The sequence below is a fragment of the Phyllostomus discolor genome, chromosome 4, assembly GCF_004126475.2.
Source record: "Phyllostomus discolor isolate MPI-MPIP mPhyDis1 chromosome 4, mPhyDis1.pri.v3, whole genome shotgun sequence".
Lineage (NCBI taxonomy): Eukaryota > Metazoa > Chordata > Mammalia > Chiroptera > Phyllostomidae > Phyllostomus > Phyllostomus discolor.
The window spans coordinates 174128408-174148973 of NC_040906.2; the positions used below are offsets into that span (position 1 = coordinate 174128408).

General features: G+C 34.2%; 2 protein-coding genes across 3 annotated transcripts in view; one reads left to right on the forward strand and one right to left on the reverse strand.

The window, feature by feature from the left end:
- CEP85L (centrosomal protein 85 like) overlaps window positions 1–20566 on the reverse strand; it is a 132475-nt gene that overhangs the window by 66205 nt on the left and 45704 nt on the right. For both annotated transcript variants that reach the window (XM_028509322.2, XM_036024621.1), the window contains exon 3: window positions 18432–19219. In XM_028509322.2, coding sequence (XP_028365123.1) covers window positions 18432–19219 — 788 coding nt within the window. The remainder of the gene's footprint in view (window positions 1–18431; window positions 19220–20566) is intronic.
- On the forward strand, window positions 1456–12088 carry PLN (phospholamban). Its single transcript, XM_036024622.1, has 2 exons — window positions 1456–1566; window positions 10706–12088. The coding sequence occupies exon 2, from the start codon at window positions 10800–10802 to the stop codon at window positions 10956–10958; it is 159 nt and encodes a 52-aa protein (XP_035880515.1). The 5' UTR covers window positions 1456–1566; window positions 10706–10799; the 3' UTR covers window positions 10959–12088.

A 20566-nucleotide genomic window follows, 5' to 3' on the forward strand; every position in this document is an offset into this window, starting at 1 on the left:
AAGAGAGTACAGCAACATGTGAAATATCTATGGCATATTTTATTCAGGCCATAGCAGTTTTTAGGTTTATCCAACTAAATATTACTAGTATTACGAATTCTCTTTCTTAGAACTGGAGGTGCTTATACTACAGTGATCCATTCCCTAAACTTCATTTTCAAATAAATGTGTAGGCAAATTTAAAAAGCAGACTTTCTAAAAATAAAACTTTTCAGTAACTTATCTATTACTATCAAAATTTCTTAGTTGATGCATGCTACTCTATGAAGTCTACATTCAAATTGTGATTTTTCCTTCCAAACATGCCAATCTGTCATTGAATTATAACTAAACATCCAGATCTGAATACTCAGTCTCTCAACAGATACATCATCTTTGACACATAAATGTAAATCACTTTATGCTTGTATTTCAAACCTAGGTTTTATATTTCAGACATCACTGGCAATGGAGATGAAAACAGATTCTTACTATGAAAGGATTGAAAGAAAAAAATGCTTGTAGAGTACTGAGCAAATGTCAGACATTATTCAGACAATACTTTTAAATACTGGGTTTTATTTGCAAGTTGTAAATTTTCCCTTAGCAATGTTCATAGAAGATCTCTGCGGAAATACTATTTTCCTGTTAGTTTTAGTTGATTCTTTACATAATGAGACTTTTGCTCTAGAGAATGATTTTATCTTTCTTTGGAAGAAGCCAAAATCATCTCCATTTAAGGACACAGAGCAGCTGCTCCAACACATTTTAGTTACCCATAAGAAAGCAGTCTTGAGTTCACTCTGCTGTAAGAATGAAAATATTAAATATTAACACATAGCTCTCCCAGAAAATAAAAATACTGTTAAAGCCCTAATTGAAGAAAACACAAAAGTATTAAACACAGTTATTAGTTATTACTTTAAACATAAGAAAAGCTAATCTTTTAAACCAAAGTCAGTTATTAGCCTGGATATTTCACACATAGGAAACAAAGCAAAATAAAACAGAAAAAGCTGTAAAATTTGTTTCTGTGAAAATGTTTAATTATTATCTTGTTAGAAGTTAGCGTTATGAAGTTGCAGGATTACAGCAATAGCAGCAACAGCAATTCAATAACTGCTGTTTGGCTAAAGCCAGTATTATTATTCTTACTATTAAAACTCCTATTACTATAACTACTTTAGTTCTTCAACATTATCACTATCAGTATATAGTCATTTCTAAGCCCAAAGATACATGCGTCTTTAAAAAGAGCTTTCTACTATCCCAAACTTTTTTTCATTTATCACATACTTTTTAAAATTAAAAACATAAAATGAGGCACAAAGTGTTAATGACCTTTCTACACCTAAAGTAAGATAAACGACATTCTAAAATGTTTGGGTGTGATAAGACTATGCTAACCAATCATAACTTCAGAATTCCTGTGTGACATCATAAGTCCTCCCTAGAACACTTTTTCTCCTCCACCTACTTCAATTGTTCCCATAAATCTGGTAACAGAGAAAACTTTCCAGCTGAACGCCGATAAGACTTCATACTACTCATAATCCTGTATATATTGTGATCAGCACAACAGTGAAGGTAAGAAATAGATTTCACTGATTTGGTAATTCTTACTTTCTGTAATTCAAACTTACTGCACTTTTCAAAACAGAATCATATATTGTAAACTTCAGTTCAAAGCTGATATGACAAAAAGCTTAATTTCTAAGTAAATGCTCAGCCATTCAGTGACAGTAAGAATAACTTTTAAATGATAAGGGTTACATTCACCATTGATCCTGGTTATTGGTTTGTCATTTTAATTTGACTTACACTTTTATTTTGCTTTACAAAAGTGAATTTCTGCCAATTAAAATACCTTTCAATTATGTTGCTATATTTGGCGGGAGTGTTAGATCTGAGTTTTCCATGGAAGACAATGACTTCGTTTTGTTATTTGTTACTCTGCTGAGGAACAGGTAGGAGCGGGCTATCTACTTACATCTCAAATAACACGAACAGTTGTGTGGCTGTACAACATGCACATTATTGATGTGACTATTTCAGTATTATCATTATAATTCCTCACAGGGAATACTAATAAACTGGGTTTTAAAAATATATGATATAAACTATTTTAAAGCGCTTTTGAAGGTTTTTTCCTCTCTATAGTCAACTTAATACTGCTAAAAAATCCAAGCTTTTAATAAAATGAGTTACTTATATTAAATTCAGTACTATATCATTAATAACAAGTTTGTAAATTTTAAAATACTTCTCAAAAATGCATGCAAAATCCCTTCTGAAGTTACAGAGCAGTAATGCAGCACTTTAAAAACAGAAATTATTTTGATAGCAAAACATTCCTAAATATCTCATTTGAGTGAATCTGATAAAATGGGTGCTAATTCTGCCTATTAATAAACGTACTTTTATCAAATTACTATGCCCCAGTGTTCCTCAGCTTCCTCCCATGCATTTACAAGGGGGGGGAAAAGAAAAATGGAAAAAATGAAAGAAATTCTAGGAACAATAATGCCACAATAAATCTTACAACTTGTTTGAATTCTACTCACTCTACCCTTGATGTTATAATTCTCAATTTAATATATGAAATGTGTCTTTATTCTTAAAGTAAATGAGATAAAGAATGACATAAAGAATAATACACCAATTTTATTACTTTCATATGTATGTCAAAATAAAATTTACCCCTAGAATTCTAAGTTTCTGTAACAAATGTTAACTCTTGCTTTACTCTGTATATCCCTAAACAGCTTTCCTTAAAAGCATGCAAAAAACCTCTAATGTTTGTCTATCACTGAGGCACCCTAACTGCCCTTAATATCTTTATATTCATATAATGTTTTTCATTTGATATGTCACAGAAGTCATCAGTGAAGTTTTTATATGTATATATATTCATTTTTGCTCAAATACCAAATTAGTGTCTCACATTTCAAATGAGATGTTCTGAGTTTTCATAGTATCAGAATGTCTCCACATCACATATTGTTCCAAAAAATTGACAATTTCTAAGAGTATAAATCCTGCTATTGAGTTATCCTCAGATAGTATGTCCAGATTAACAGTGACTTGTTCAAGTTTCAAATATTATGCTGAAGTGTCCAAGATGAACATCACAACTAGTTCATCTTTATCACAAGGTAAAATTTAAGTATTGTGTTTCTAAAGCTGTGTGGTCTAAAATTAAGTGCTAAATAAACTGTGAGATGCAATAAATGGAAGAACTGGGAAAGATGTTTAAAAACCCTTGAAAGAGCTAGAGTACTTTGCTTTATTAAAAGAAGTCACATCATCTCCTAAAACTCAAGTTCTAAATATTAGTTTAGTAGTATTTTAATGAACATAAAAAAAAATTCCAGAAAAATTACATTTGGTTACATATTTTTACATATTGTTTCTTAATCTCACTAATTAGAGAGAGAATATATTTATAGATGAGAGAATTTAAAAAATAAAATTTTTAATTTATTAATAAATGTATTATGTATTGGGTAATAAGTTGTGTAATAATATATTAAAATTTTAAGTAAGCATTAACTATAAAGATTATATTACCTAAGTAAGACTGTGTATTTATTACCAATCCTAAAAATAAATACTTAATTAAAACTTCCTTCTTTATTCTTGAACAGTTTTCTAAAAGCACTGGTATATACAAATATTTCATTTGATCTCTTAGTTCCCTATTTGTTTAATCCTACATCTGTAGAATTTTACAATTCAGGAAACAGATGTGAAAAGCTGAACTGCCCAAGGTCACAGAGCTAGGAAATGGTGGAGCCTCAGCAGGAGCCAAGGTTTTCTGACTTTAAACCACATGCACATCCTACCCACAAGTCAACGTGGCTTAAAAATAAATCAAGACATTGGAAGAGCAAAATAAATTAAAGGTCCTCAAATAATGTTAATGGTATTCTAAAAAGCAAAGTTAGAGGATACAAACTTATATCTTAATATAAAACCACTCTATTTAAAGTTAATTTATTCATAAGACATTGTATCCTTAATAACCTATATAATATTATCCTGATCATCTTCAAAGCCATGAGAAAGTGATAGATGACTTTAGTTATTAAGTAATACACCCTGGAAGGCAAAACTCAATTACACAGACTTTAAAAACTAACAATAAGTCAAATTAAATTTTCCTTTTATTTAATTTCATTGCTAAAGTACTCATACCTTAAATCTATTTAGACTTGATAACCTAAATTCCAGATTAACCTCTCAAAACTTTTCATAAAACCATACTTTTATACTTTATTCTAATTCTACATTAAATCTTTATTTCTGACCTCACATTCTATCATTTAAAATATCTAACCCCATATATTTTGAGGTGCTTAAACAGAGAAATCTTGTTTTGTCATTTATGCTATGGAAGTCACTAACCTTTATCTAAACTGTGCATTAACACATTGCTGATCATACTACCAAAGGAGTAAACCGAAAGGTTTGAAAAGCAGAAAAATAATCCTAAATTACAGTGACCGAAATCAGAAAACATGTAGTCTCCTTGAACATTTCTAGACATACTACATCAGTGTTCTTACCCTACATAATTCTGACACATTTATTACCAAACACATGAAAATGAGACCTGAGTGCACAGTTCCACATCTACCAGTGTACAAGTACACTTGTAGTCAACTGAGGACCTCTAGTGCTTTTTAAAATGCACTCCACCTTCAGGTCTCAAAAAAAAAAAAAAGAAATACACACTCATTATTGAGAGTATATGTAACTGGTATTCATTTTTCCTTGAAGTTCACCTACACTCTCTCCCCACATGATCTTTCCCAAAATAAGAATCTAAAGTCTCAACTACTAAAGAGAATATTTTAATTGCAAATAAATTAATTTTAACATAATGAAGACATGCCTACAGACAAAACAGCAATGTGCCAATTTCAAAGAGAAAAATCTATCTACACTGTTGTTTATTTAATAAAGTTTCCTCAAGGCAGAGCTTGAAAGCAATGGAAACATTTCATTATGGAGTCAATTTAAGTGCTAGGAATATGTTGATTTTTATAATTACAAAATTCTTTTCATAGCCAGGCAGAAGCAGCTTGAAGAGTCTTTCAAAAAGCCAGTGTGGACCAAAAAATGCTCTGCAATGTGACTGTCACATAAAACTTGAATGAGAAATTCCAGGTTATGCATTAGATAATCTCAAAAGAGAAATAATTCTAACAAAGTAACTTTTGGATGTTAACAAAATGATGATAAATCTAATGATGAACTACCATGATTTAATAACAAATAAAAAATAAATGCATACACAATCATTTCTGGAGTATCTGCAAAAATGACAATAAATAGTAGGAAAAAATAAAATCCCAAAATAATCCTCATACAGACAACTCCTGTAAATTCAAACCTATAAAAAAAATCCTAATTTTGTGAACCAATTAAATGGAAAAAAATTCTAAAAAGTATGTCAGACTGTAATCTTGAATGTTTATTACTTGAATTTACTAGCAAAATACCCCACATTAACTAAAATAAATAAGCATGGGTTTGATCCCCAGTCAGGACACACACAAGAATCAACCAATAAATGCATAAATAAGTGGAACAACAAAAATAGATGTTTCTCTCTCCCCTTCCTTTTTTCCAAAATCAATAAATAAAACATTATTTTAAAAAAAAGAAGAAGCATACAAAAATAAAAGGAAAGCAAAATTCTTAATCGCACAAATAAAGATTTAAGAATCTCAGGAATTTATCATTCCAGCAGAGGAAGTGCCCCAAAAAACTGAAGTCCAGAAAGTTCTGTAAAGGATGGAAGTTCTACATAAGTTGTAGTTGGGGATGACTGCTCAGCATATACAACATGGTTACCGAGAATCAACCGTCCAGCAAGTCATAAAGCAGACCCCCAAATGTTTTCCAAAGCGCACCAAGGTTCCTTTTGCACAAGACTGCCGCACCTGCTGTCACACTGGAAAATGACTCATTGCAGACAAAGTGAGGACTCCTGAGATAGTACCTCTGACTCAAACTGTTACCTGACATTGTACACACTTGAAGGATCAGAGCTGCCTGTGGTCTCTCTTCTTCCACTTCAGAAACAGAATGCTACCTTAAACCTTACTGCATTTACTTCCCAATTTCACCTCTTTCAGAAAAAAAGGAAAAGTAAACCAAAGGCTTTATAAATCCTACAAAGAACAGCAAAGAGTTAGTTATCCCTCCCATTCCTCCAAAAATTACAATAATTATAGATCTCACGGACACACAAGATATTCTATGGACACTTTTCTGTCTCTTACGTGTGACTCAAGAGACAGGGATCTGGCATTTCTACAACCAAACTCCTGTCAAAGCATCTTCCATGTTTTTAATATTCTAATTCTAGGGCTTAGGAAATGAATAATTTTTTTAAATATTTTATTTATTTATTTTTTTAGAGAGGGAAGGGAGGGAGACAGAGAGAGAGAAACATCAATGTGAGGTTGCTGGGGGTCATGGCCTGCAACCCAGGCATGTACCCTGACTGGGAATTGAACCTGCGACACTTTGGTTCGCAGCCCTCACTCAATCTACTGACCTACGCCAGCCAGGGTGGAAATGAATAATTTAAAAAATGTCCTCACCCTTCTTGTCCCAAACACCTAATTTGCATATACCGTCATTCTGTAAAAGGGAACAGAGTAAGGGTTAATTTCAATCTCCATGGTTCTTTAAGTCAGATGCAAATTCAGAACATCCCAACACAATCTATTTCTGATTATCCTTAAAAAAAATGCTGTAAAAAGTCAGATAAAATGAAAATAAAACTATTTTTCTAGGCCCTCTGCCAAATAATGCTCTATTAACAGCTTGGCTCTAAGAAAATGGGGTTGGGAGCAGACTCAGCTCAGGTTATGATTACAGAGAAAAGAATGATAAATACCTAACAAGCATGTCATTATGATGTAGTAAAGGTCACAGAAAACTCCAAACACAGGACTGTGTTGTTTCCATGCACAGCTTTTCAATTCTCAACATATAATAGGAAGCCTCATGTTGTATGAATAAACTTTGCCTTATTATCATACAGTATTTGGAAGTTCAGCAGAATCAGGACTCAACACACTTCAGACTGTACCATGTAAAATAAATTGAACGCAATAAGTCGAATGCATACAGCTAACACTTCAGCATGTAAAATGTAAAGCAGATTTGTTTTTGGTTTTAGAATAAGATTATAAAGTAACTACAAATCACTTTAGAATTATAACATTTCTAAGTTTGACAAGAAACAAACCATGATCTTTGGCTGTCTCCTTTATACTCAATTTGCTTCTAAGAACAAACTACCCTTTTTCAACAATGGCTGGCTGTTGAAGTAATATGAGATCATCTTTAAAGGATATGCATCGTACTTTGATCAGTAGAGAGCTCAGCTCTTTAGGGTACTACTTTTTGCCCTAAACATACCACTGTGCATTTCATAAACCCCAAACACCCATTTGTACAGAGCCTACTTCAGGCTTAGTGTTTACATTAACAATTTACCTCAACTGTAATCATCTAATGGAAATGCTCTAAACCCCCATTTTCCTCATCTGTAATAGGAGGAGACTTGAGAAGAATATTGGAGAATGTGTTCAACTATCAAATTCTGTTACTCTAACTGGTAATCTATTAATCATATCACTATCTTTGATCATTATCAATTTTCTAAAAATACTAAAGTATATCATAAGAACTTTTCATTCACCTCATTGATTTACTCAAATAGTATCAATTATGCGCCAAGTACCAGAATAGAAAATAAACACATGGTTCCTTTTACTCACAAACTAGAAGTCTAGTTGAGGACACAAACATGTAAATCAAAATGACAGCACAGCCAGATAACTATCCTGGTGTGGGTAACGATAATGCCTTACTGAAAACCAGCAGAGCTGAATCAATTCTACCTTAAAGGGTAATGAAAGGCTTTATTAGGAAGTAATTATTTAAACTGGGCCTTAAAGATAAACTGAAATTTGCCTGGCAAAAATCAAAGGTTGGGGTGGGAGGAAAGGTTCCAGACAGAGCCAGAACAACATGTGCAAGAGACAGAATCATAAAAGGAATGAAGTATTTATGGAAGCTGACATGTTTCATGTGACTGACCCACCACTCATCAGTGTCAGAGTAGAGAATGACTCTTGTATACACAATGCTTCATGATGAATAACTGGTCAACTTCCTCCTTTTCCATGTTCTGCCTCAAAATAATTTTTAAATTCAGACCTTTTAAACCATTTAAATCCTAAAACTGCACAAAAAATTGAGTTCATATAAAAAATGGTCAATGCTTAAAATGGTCTTTTCTTAGCTGTCATGTTATACATCCTTATATAAAGCAGCTAGTCCAACATATAAAAGAAAAAAGGAAATCTTCCCCAGAATTACCCAATAGTATAAATTTACTCTATCAACTATAAGCAAATATAACCAGAAACAACTTAAGTGATACACTTTCTTTTTTTATGCTTGTTCAATTCCCATTCCTTATTAAACTGTCCGTAGAAAGTATAAATGTATGTGTGTTAGTATGCAGTATAGGAAGGCCATGTTCCTCCTTGGTGGTAGTGGTCTGTTTGAGAAATAGACCTTTAGTGGTCTGTTTCAAATCCTGTCTGGCGACTGTTCTTCTCTGCCCTGCTCTCAGGGAGATCGACACCTGACCACTGGTAGAACTGCCCGCCCCCTCTGCTCGTACATTATGCATGGTCCTAACCTCAGTTTTAGAAATCCCCAGGACTCTGTCTTAAATGATCCATTTTCTTAAAGAACAAAAGAAAACCTCTATATTTTATCTGAGTAAACCAAACAAAAATAATTAAATACATACCAAGTTAAAAATGCTATAAATTAAGTCACTGATATGTATATGTATACATATGTATGTATGTATGTATATCAAACAGATTTTGGGTATATATATACATATATATTTATGTGTGTGTGTATATATACATGCTAGAACAGTGATTTTCAACCAGTGGGCCACAAAAAAATTTTAAAACATGCAATACCTGACTATTTTAGTCTGGGACACTGACTCTTTTCCCTTAGACCGTGAAATTAAAAAAAAAAAAAAAAAAGAAAGAAAACAGCCAACACAACAATAGCCACCAGGTATGAATAAACGAAAATTATACCTATTGTTTTTTAGTCAGTTGTCAGATCAGCAAAAGACATAACATATTTCTGGTGCGCCACAGAATTTTAGTAATTAGTTTATGTGTGCCATAAGAGGAAAAGGTTGAAAATCACTGTGCTAGAGAATATACACAGGTTGTCACCAGCTCTTTCCGGGAGCAAAGTGTGTGACATACATCGGCTGCTGGGATCCCCTTACTACAGACCAACATTATGAAGCAGACCAGACCGCCCAGACAGATGAAACTACAGTCTGGTACACAATCCAAGTCATACATAACAGAGCCAAGTTGAAGTACTGGAGCTACAGAATCCAACTACCATGTACCACATGGTTTCCTTGTAAAAATGGAAGTTCTCACTGATCAGGCCTGATCCATCTCTTCCCCTTTCCCATTCTTTCAGTTCTTTCTTCTCGCTCCATCACTAGTCTCTGTCACAAATGGAGCTGACAGGCTGAGTTGGGTTTTCATGGGATGCATAGACATGAGAGGAAATTAAATCTGGCAGCTGGCGTAAGGCAGTAATATCTTCACTAACAATGATATATCAACAAATGTTAACAGCCACAATCTCTAGGCAGCTAATTATGGTTATTTTGTATTCCATATCTAACTTTCTTTATTTCAAAATTTATATAGAAGTATCCCAATTGCCAACAAAACATCCCCAAATCTTATTAGTATTAATTCTATATATTTAATATACAGTTAATTTTAATACATCTATTTTTTCTATAATGAAGTATTGCTTTTAAGTTTTATTTTGGTTTATTAATTAGCACAAATAATTAGGCAACAATTAATTAATTGGGTGGAATAGCTTGTGGGAACTCTGAAAGAAAGCCAATGGAAACCACTGCCTATAAGAACATGCCATTTGTAAATAGGAACTGTCTATGGTAGATAGTGAGATAAAGATGACTTTATCACTGACTTCCGATCCTGGCAGTCTTCAGTGCTTAATCCCAAGTCTTGTTAAATGTTGCTTGACAGCATATTCTACAAAGCTATAAAATCATAAAAAGGAATGACAAACATCTGAATCTATAGTACTGGTGAAACATTTCTCATTTAACTATTTTATTTTGGACTAAAATCAACAGCTGAACAATAATTTACATCATGCATTTCTTTTTATGAGACTTGCTCTAGGGCTGTTAATACATTAATGTTCACAACAATTATGCTCACAGAGAAGTAATCTTAATAAAACCATATGTTAAGAACTTTGTCCAAGGCAATAGCCCAGCAGAAGGTACACCATAAACCAAACTATATTCTAGTCATTTTGAGAGGAGGCAAAGACTGAAGTTATTACACTGCAAACACAAGACAAATAAGACGTCACAGTGACCCTCAACAACAAAAATAATAAAAACAAAAAAGAGAGGCAGGACAGACAAGCAAACACCTGTGTGTGTGCACACGAATATAGACTACGGAGATATTAAATGTCATAAATCCAAATAATGTTGAGGAAGATGAGTATAAAATTGTATTTTACCTGTTCAGAGACTAGGTGGCACTATGATCCTAATCCATTTACTGTTTTTACATTGCAGACCACCTCGAAGAGAGTGACCTCACGTTTGGCTGTCCACTTTTTCCCTTCCTCTTGATCCTGTACAACTTCAGACTTCCTTGCCTTCCTGAGTCATGGAGAAGGTCCAATACCTCACTCGCTCTGCTATAAGAAGAGCTTCAACCATTGAAGTGCCTCAACAAGCACGCCAAAATCTCCAGAACCTGTTTATCAACTTCTGTCTCATCTTAATATGTCTCTTGTTGATCTGCATCATCGTGATGCTTCTCTGAAGCTCTGCTGCAACCTCCAGTGTTGCAACTGATCACCATCAGCTTAACAGGTGTCATCCCATGGAGAGGGAAAAACAGACCACTCCCTACGTAAAAGAAGTTTTGTGAAAAGGTCAAGATTCAGAAGAAATTATTAACGAATGTATTCACCTGCTGGATCTTGTAACCATGAAAAGGGCTCTATTTTTAAAATTAACTTTAAAATGACTATAAATAGTGTGTCCAATGTAACTGCTGGGTTTCTGCAACAGAGCTTGTAAGTTGCAATCCCAAATCTTTTCTGAGGATGAACTAGGAGTTTAGTTTTGAAACTGTACTGCTAATAAGTTCACGTCATATATAAAGCATTAGCTTCACTATTGGCAGTAAATATAATTTATATTATACTGTAAAAGCCTCTTTGATGTTTATTAAGTATTTTCAGGTCTTCATAAGTACCAAAATAATCATTCAAGTGTCATTATTTGAAATAAGCCCACTGATTCCTCATGTTATCTTATTATTTTACAGACATCTTTGTAGTAGTAACTATCATAACCCCCATTCTAAAATAAAAATTGCATTCTCTTTCTATACTTACCCTAACATTTTTTGAAGTTTATGAGAATCAAGTAGGAAAAAGTAAGGCTATACTCTTACATAAATAAAATTTCTCATAATTATTTTTTTCAAAGAATTACAGAATTCTAGTACATGTAGATAACCATCTCCCTAGGACAGTATGATTGCTCAATAGAGAAGAAATGTTGGTTACTTTACCTGCTGATAATGTAATTAGCCATAACTATGAATATGCTAATAGAATAGAATCTAACTTTAATTTATGGCACTGTAGTTGATTATCTGAGCTAGAATACATAATTGGCCATACTATATCTTTGCAATCATGAAATCTTACGACTTTAGATTTGATAGGTTGTCTTCTATTCTAGCGTCATACTCAGTGCATCAAGAAAAGGAGGAAAGAACAGTATTTCCAGCATTAAAAGTAAAATTTCAAATTCTCTCTCCAAATTAACTTATTCATTGATTATATTTTGAAATGAATTTTTTGTCTTACTATTGTATATGACAGGATAGAGCTCTTTTCCTTAATCTCATCAACCACACAGTAAACACAAGGGGAACCCCCAAAACTCTGGAATTTATTTATAAAAAATTGTGTAGTTATTCTTACATGTTTAAACTTCATTCACCTTCAAAGTACTCTCCATTTGATACACTACGCCTATCAGACATTTTTCCACTTCTCAGAAATGGAGCCGATAGGTTGAGTTGGATTTTCAAGGGATATATATAGAAAAGGGAGAAAATTAAATTTGAACTCGTCAATTTTTAATTTTGCCTTTTAGTGTTCTAATGCTTTGTTTGTTTGTTCGGCCTCTTTCACATCAGCAAAACATTTCCCTTTGAGGACTTTCTTCATCCAGGCATCCGGAAAACACAAAAAGGTTGCTCAGGGGTGAGATTGGGTGAATAGGGAGTGTAAGGGCACAGGGGTCATGCTGTTCTTGGTCAAAAACTGCTGAACATTCAGCGTGGCATGGGCAGGTACACTCATAAATCACCCATCATGAAATGGACAAATGCACTGAAAGTCTTCAAAAAAAAAATTCACTGAAGGTGAATGCTGCCTCTCAAAACACCACCAGCTGGTACACTGATACAGATGGGTTCCTGGACTGCTCACCTAGCAGGGGAAGCCTGTGTTACAAGGGGCCCACCCTCCAGAAGACAATTACACTTTTTCTTTTGGGTCCCCCCTCACATTTGATAGACCACTCTACTACACTAAATTATACACCCAGGAAAGCTAATCTACAATTATTTTCTTGTGGAACACATTTTCAATGTCTCCTCTAGTCATTTAAAAATATCGCCCCAAACCTCATAAAACAACAGAAGTAAAAATTGGTGATAGAAAATATATTCAGCCAAAATTCGGTAATTTAAATGGACTCAGTTGAAAATGAAGTCTAAAATGGTTTACACCTATATTGTATCATCCAATAATTTTAACTTCAATACATATTACTAATATAGCAATTATTAAAGGAGTAGGAACATTTAATTTACTATATGATTTGTTAAAATATGGTTACTAAAAGAATTTGAAAAGTCAATATTGACCTTGGTTTGTAACACAAGCACTGTTAGCAGAACATGATAAGAGAACATTATTTTTAAAATTTTTCTGAATGCCTGAGAAGTACTGGAGAAGGGAGGAGGTTCACTGATATCTGAAGAACTGAGGGAAAAGGATCTTACACTGATGGGGATTTCTTGAGCAAAGACTTACCTATGGATTAGAGAGTCCGAATATCAACTAGAAAGCTTATAAATAACAAGATATACATTCACTTCACTGGTGTCAGTAATTACCCACGCAAAAAAACCCCCAAGTTCTATAATTAGCTGCATGACCTTAAAAATAAGTGGAAAATTTGAAATAGCAAGTTCCATTCCTTTCAATACACTGTTCATTACAACATCAACTTCAAACTATAAAGTATGCAGATATAGAGTTTTCCTTAATAAATTAAAAATAAAGATTTTTTTGTTTCATTCTGCCTTCAACGGAAATTAAAACCTTATATTCAACGACTACAAAATACTGTTAAGTCAGATATAATGAAGAACAAAAATCCATTCCTTAAATGTAACTTATTTATTTTGTTAATCATGATGTATGAAGGGTAATATACAATAAAACAATGTATTTAAAATGTTTTAATACCAAGTGCTGAAATACTTTCTACTGCAGGATAAATTGCAAACTTAATTCACAGTCCTAAAAATGAATTTTTGGATGTTTAATGTTGCCTTTTATATTGTGGTTTACAATGTTTATTTAATGCAAATCACTTATATTAAAATGACCTTCTTGAATTTGGTGAAATCATTCTTTAATACACTCATAACTGATATGACATAAAAAATCTAATATAAGCAGTTTTGATTTTGTAGGTTGTTCTCAGGGACATTCCCCTTGTAAAATAAGATCAAGATTTCCTAGTACGGACACAAGAGGGCAGACCTACATAAAATAATGAATCTCCTTCTACCTAGAAATTACTTATCCTTTGATTACTTTTCAGTTTTATGGCAAAGTGGAAAAATAATAAATTCTCAAAACAAAATCTGTTCTTCTAAGTAACAGCACACATTAAAATGTCTAAAAATTATATTCTAATACTATAGAGGAAAGGTGACAGATGAAAAATGTCAAGTATTACCAATGTTATTTATTAAAGCAAGCATACAAAATTCACTTATATGCCTTTTCACTAACTAATGGTGTGTTATAATGGCATATCCTACCCACTTGGAATGTTATAGTGTCTACCTCTTTCAGTGCAATTATCTTAAACATTAAAAAAAGATTAAAGACAAAATGGTAAAAAATAAGAATAAAAATAAGAAAACTAGTGCTTTTCATAAGATGTAATATACTACAAAAAACACTCATGTTAAAATAAAACTTTTCTGTTCTTATATGTTAGACAAAAACCTGTCATTTAATAGTCATTTTATCAAATTTTTATTTGTATTTTTTATTTATATAACAGAAGTTTTTCAGTAAAATATGTCGAAATCATTAGAAACCTATATCGTCACTGAACATATCCCTACATGATTTAAACAGGCACAAAATTTTATCTTCCTTTGTAATGACTGCAACCTAGAACTTACAAACATCCTAGAAGATATAAAAGAAGATAAACAACGTTGTCGATAGAGATGACTTCTTCACTGTGTCCCGGAGATCCACTGTGAGCTCACGAAAATCCAATGGATAATGCTGTGTAGAGGTACACACCCTCCATTCCTTTCCTATCCACCCCCCCCCCCAAAAGAAATGTGACAGGGACATGGAAAGAGATACATTCTTTCAAAAGAGAAAACAACACTGTTGTTTTTCTCCTCTTGCAGGGTCAGTCTGTGGGCAGGGTGGGAGGAGAGGGGTGATGTACCAGAGAGGAAAAAAATCAAAGACAGTAGTGGACATAACACAGGGAGGCCTACACCCTAACCAGGGCACAGATGGCTTCTCTTCATTCACAAAGGAAAATGCTTCACAGTACTACACTTTGAGCAGGAACCAATAAAAAAAAAAACAAAAACCAGAATTTATTTATAAAACATGGTGTATTTATTCTTATATGTTTAAACTTCAGTCACCTTCTACGTACTCTCCATTTGATGAAATGCATCTATTGAGATGTTTTTTTCCACTGCTCAAAACTGTTTTTGAACTCATCGATTTTGATGCCTTTTAGCACTTCTGCTGTTTTTTGTTTTATCTCTTCCACATCAGGAAAACGTTTTCCTTTGAGAACTTTCTTTATCTGGGTATCCAGAGAAACATAAAAAAGTTTCTCGGAGGTCAATAGGGAGGGGTGGGGCATGGGATCATGCTGGTTTTGGTCAAAAACTGCTGAACACACAGCATGGTGTGGGCAGGTGCGCTCATAAATTACCCATCATGAAATGGGCAAAAACACTGAAAGTCTTCAAAAAATTCTCTGAAGGCCAACACACAGTCTCTTACAATAACACCAGCTGGTGCACTGATACAGATGCGTTCCTAAAACACTCACCTAGCAAGGGAAGCCTGTATTACAAGGGGCCCACCTCCAGAAGATAATTCTGGGTCTTTGGGTCCCCCCTTGCACCTGCACTGTAGCAGATTTGGTAGCAAACCATAGGAATCATGAAACACTATGCACATTCGAGTGTGGGGCTGACTCAGTAATGATTCTGGGCTCAGTCCTAAGAAGAGCAAAATTCACAGCATTTACCATTTGAAGGGGGAAAAAAAGGGGAAGAAGGCAGTGAGGATAATGAGATAAAAATATTCTAACAGCTACAAAGTTCTATATAAATCAATCATGGTATTAGATCGTGACTCTCAGCCAAATTCCTTATTGTTGTAAAATAGTAGTTTTTTTCATGGTGACAGTTTAGCAGATGTGCTTAAAAATTATAAACATTCTCACATGGGAAATAATAAGTTGATCCTTATTGTGGCTTTTGGATTAAATGGAAGTCACAATGTTTTAAAGTCTTTAAAAAAAAAACAACCAAGATGGGAGCTTTTAAAATAATAAAGATAGTACAGGACACTCCAAAGAGAAGGTACTGAATAATTTTTTTCTGTAATGGTGCAAGAAGGGAATAGAAGAGAAGCAATTGTTTAAATATTGCAATTGAAGTGTCTGAGTTTTCTTTAACCTAGTTTCATCTTCATGCTGCAAAACTCAAAGCACTGTAAAGACACTGTCCAAAATAATGTTAATCAAAAAGTAGAACTTTCCAGGGTATATGCAAATTTTGTCCCTAAGAAGCTTTCTTCCCTGACCATGTACTGGGAGGATTTAAAAGTAAGTTGTGCTCCACAAAGCACCTTCAAGGCCCCTTGCCTGGCTGCACTGTCAAGCTTGGGGAAAACTTTGTTTACAGCAGAAGTTCACTCATACAAGCAGGATGAAAGTAGTATTGAATAAATACTTATTCCTTTAAATTCACCCAATCTTCTCAGTTACCTTTCTATAACAACTACTTCAGGTTGGAGTAGAACACTCAGCCTCCTGGGCAACTCCAATTCTGTGTAAAGACCCCACCCGGAGAAATCACTGCTTGGTCCCTGTTCTCCAATAATAAGCATTTGGGAACTAAAATATAATACTATTTTTTAAGTTGGGTTTTCTATCTTTCGGTCTCTTGAATGGATAAATCACAAATAAATCTGGTTAAAGTGCTCTTTTCTGATTTGTAACTCAGACATCATTAAGCTTCTGCCTAAATATGTGCTTTAAACACACACACAAGATGATAAGAACTCGAGTTCCACATGAGAGTAGAGGAGGAACGCTGGAGGTGTTCAGTGGATGTAGCACATCAGGTTCTGTATGCTTGGGATTGGACTCAGATCCATGAGGCTCCTCATCCTTTCAGAGAATATATTTCTTCAGTCTTTATTATTTTTTATTAGTAGTAGTAATTAAGTAGTAATTTTAAATTTTTGCTCTAAGGAAATTTTGAGATTTTTGATAGAATTAATTTGTCTACATGAAAAGGTGCTTGCTCACCATCTCTCACCATCAGAAAAATGCAAATCAAAACCACAGTGATGTGCCACCTTGCACTTCAAGGACGGCTGCCATCAAAGACAAGAGAGAAGTGCCAAGAAGAAGGTGGAGAAAGGAGCGGCCTGGTACACTGCTGTGAGAACGTGAACTGGTGCAGCCAGCATGGAAAACAACATGAAGCTTCCCCCAAAATTAAAAATAGAACTACTATATGATCCAGCAATTCCCCTTCTGGGGAATTTATCCAAAGGAGACAAAAACACTAATCCAAAAAGACATGTACACCCCATGTTCACTGAAACCTTATTTACAGTAGCCAAAAGATGGAAGGAAACTAAGTGTCCATCAACGGATGAACGCTAAAGAAAATGTGGTGTATACAGGGTGGAGCAAAAGTAAGCTAAAGTTGTGAGTAAACAAAATAGAGTTCATTCTTGTATTATTATTTATTAATTATTGTATTACTTTTTCCATACAAAAAACTGTAAACCATTTTTACCCCTACTTTTTCAGCCATAAAATAGGAAGGAAACCTTACCATTTGTGAAAACACAGTTGAACCTTAGGAGGCATTATGCTATGTGAAGTCAGACAAAGGCAAATATCATGTGATCTCACTTACATGTGGAATCTTAAAAAAAAAAAAGGAGAACTCATAGATACAGAGAATAGACTGGTGATGGTTGACAGAGGTTATAAGCTCGAGGCCTGTACTGTATGTTTTAAAGTATATAAGTCTTAAAAGAATATACATCTAAGAATATACATCTTAAAAGTTCTCATCACAGGAAAAAAAAAACTTGTAACTATGTATGGTGATGGATATAAACTATAGACTTATTTTGGCGACCATTTTGCAATTATGTAAATATATCAAATTATTATTATGTTGTACACCTGAAACTAATAAATGTTAGATGTCAATTATACTTCAATTAAAAGAAAAAGAAAACTGAGGCCCCGAGATATTACGTAGTTAAGTGCTAGGTAAAGAATCCAGGTTCTGAATTTGATCGAACAGAAACAAAATGCAAGACCTCATATTCCCAAATTAATATTCCTTGATACTAAGCCACATCCTTTGTTTCTGTTTCAAGTTGCTTCATGTTTTGTTTTGTTCATTTTTATGTCCACTGAACAAATGAGAAGGAAAGTAAAATCCGAGTTTTCATGTTAATCAGCCTCAAATATTTTTTAAGGTTTGCTTACCAATGCAGTAGTTTTGGAGTTTATAGCATCTATGCTTATTTACTTTCAGGGGAAAGGAAAAGGAAAACAATCTGTACCTATGAACACACTGTCACATGCTTATTTCAAGTGTGCTATTACTATACTCACAACATCCACTGGAGGGAAGCAAACACTAGATTTTGCACCTTACCTGCACTGGTGTTTCACTCTCTTCTGGAAACTCTTCAATTTGCTGCTGTTGCCAAGGAGCTAAACTGTAAGAGTCCTCCGTAGTTCTACCTTCCAAAGGGTTTGTCCGCAACTGCTCTGTAAGCCACATCTGCGTCCTCACAGAAGGCTGAATAGGAACTCCACCTACTGCCTGTTGACCAAGCATTAAATATTTTGGAGTTTCAAAAGCCTCCGAGCTTGTCATATTGGGCTTGCTTTCAGGTAAGGCACTGTATGTCATGTCTAAGGCCTGTCTCCTAAGGGTGGAAGAAGCAGCTCTAAAGTCCTCTTTGCTACAGCTCTCAAATTTGTATTTGCAGTCCAGAGTTGATGATCGTTTTTTATTTATTTCCTTGTCCTCTAACTTAAGCATCTCCATACTATCATGTAAGCAGCTAGGCCCAACTGTCCTTAGTTGTGATGTTAAAGCTTTGCCTCTCTCTGTCTTTTCCAAACCACTCCTTGACTCTTCAGTGTGTGTAACACCACCCTGACTGCAGTTATCCGGGCCAGTGAGTTTGGATAAAGATGACCATTTCCGGAGGGGCCGGAAGTCCTTCATGTCTAGTGAAGAGTCCGGTTCCCCCCTACTGTGGTTTCCCAATGTCTGCATGAGGCTTGTACTCCATGGTGAGCCATCTGATGTCAATGATTCCCTGTGTTTGGAAACTGAAGCGCTCGAGTGAGACGGCATGACATGGGCAGTAGGAAGAGTAACCAATGATCGACTAGGCTTAAAAGTTAATGTGCCACTTGAAGTTGAATGATCTGGAAAGAGAAAAGAATGTCAAATTAGTTGTAATTAAGAGGGAAAAAAAGAGGCAAAATGACAAATGCCAAAACAAAAATCTGTACAAGCTTCCCAGCATACGTTTTTAGAGGCATTTATCAAAATGATTAGTTATAATCACTATTATTATTCCTTTAAGTTTATGCACAACAGATCAAACTTTCAAACATTAATTTTTAAAGACCAATACATAACAAAATATATGCTCACTTAGCATCTACTGAGACATGAACAATGATTGCAAACGGGTTTATAGTCACCCTACTTAATATAAATATTGTACCTTTGAAAGAAAAATGCATCTCCCCACTGAGAGGTCTTACTCATAATCGAGCATTGCAGACTCAGACACAACTCTACCAGAAAATGGTATTTTCCAGTGTCTTTCCTAAACTGTGGAAATCTGTGCCAAATCTGAACATTTTAGCAGCTTTCCAAAACTCTAATTCAAATCAGAAATATGAGTAAAGGAGCTCCTGCAGTGTTAGAAAATAATTAGAAATGGTTCTACCAATGTATCTGCAGATACAGAACAGTCTTTATGTTCCCAGGCTCCCCTAATGGCATCATCAATGCTTTACCTCCCAGGCTAGACATCTTATTTGGAGTATACACTGTTTCCTACCTTTATCTACACGTTCACTAAATCCCCAAGTTGTAAGTTTTCATTTCCAAAATGATTACATAGCTATTTGTCTTAGGTGAGACCTTCACATAATATTCTACTACACACAGGAACAGTTTTGGTAGGTTCTAAGCAAACCCAAAGAATAAATAAAGGCCTCTACACTCAACAAACTTACTCTCACATGTCAAATTATCATCAAATGTGCCAAATTAAAAGCAAAGATTATAACTTTTACCAGAGGATATCTAGAAAACGGGATAGCAATTTCAAGTGTGAAGGTAGAGAAAGTAAGCAACTTTCACAGTTTATTCTATATCTCTCCATACTATTTGACCCATACTAAAATATATTTAAGTATTACTTCTGTGCTTTTATATTGTTTTAAAAAATAAAGTAATGGGAAATGTTCAAAAGGTGATCAGAAAATTCAGGTGAAAAAACACAAGGTAGACTAATTCAAAAAATGAAATTCCAGCAGGTCTTTGCATAGAATTTATTCACCCGGAGATGAAGAGAGAAAAATATTATGATGGAAGAATATGTAAAAGTATTACAATGGACATTTACCATATTCAAGTTTCTCATTAGATTCTGCAGAATCTTTATACTCAGAAAAATTCTCACCTTTTAAGTCTAACCTCCCAAAATAAACTTTAGACCTCCAATTACCAATATATACCCCACAACTCTGGTGCAG

Excerpts from the sequence above, each read along its gene's own strand:
- PLN (XM_036024622.1), top strand. The coding sequence starts at position 10,800 with ATGGAGAAGGTCCAATACCTCACTCGCTCTGCTATAAGAAGAGCTTCA.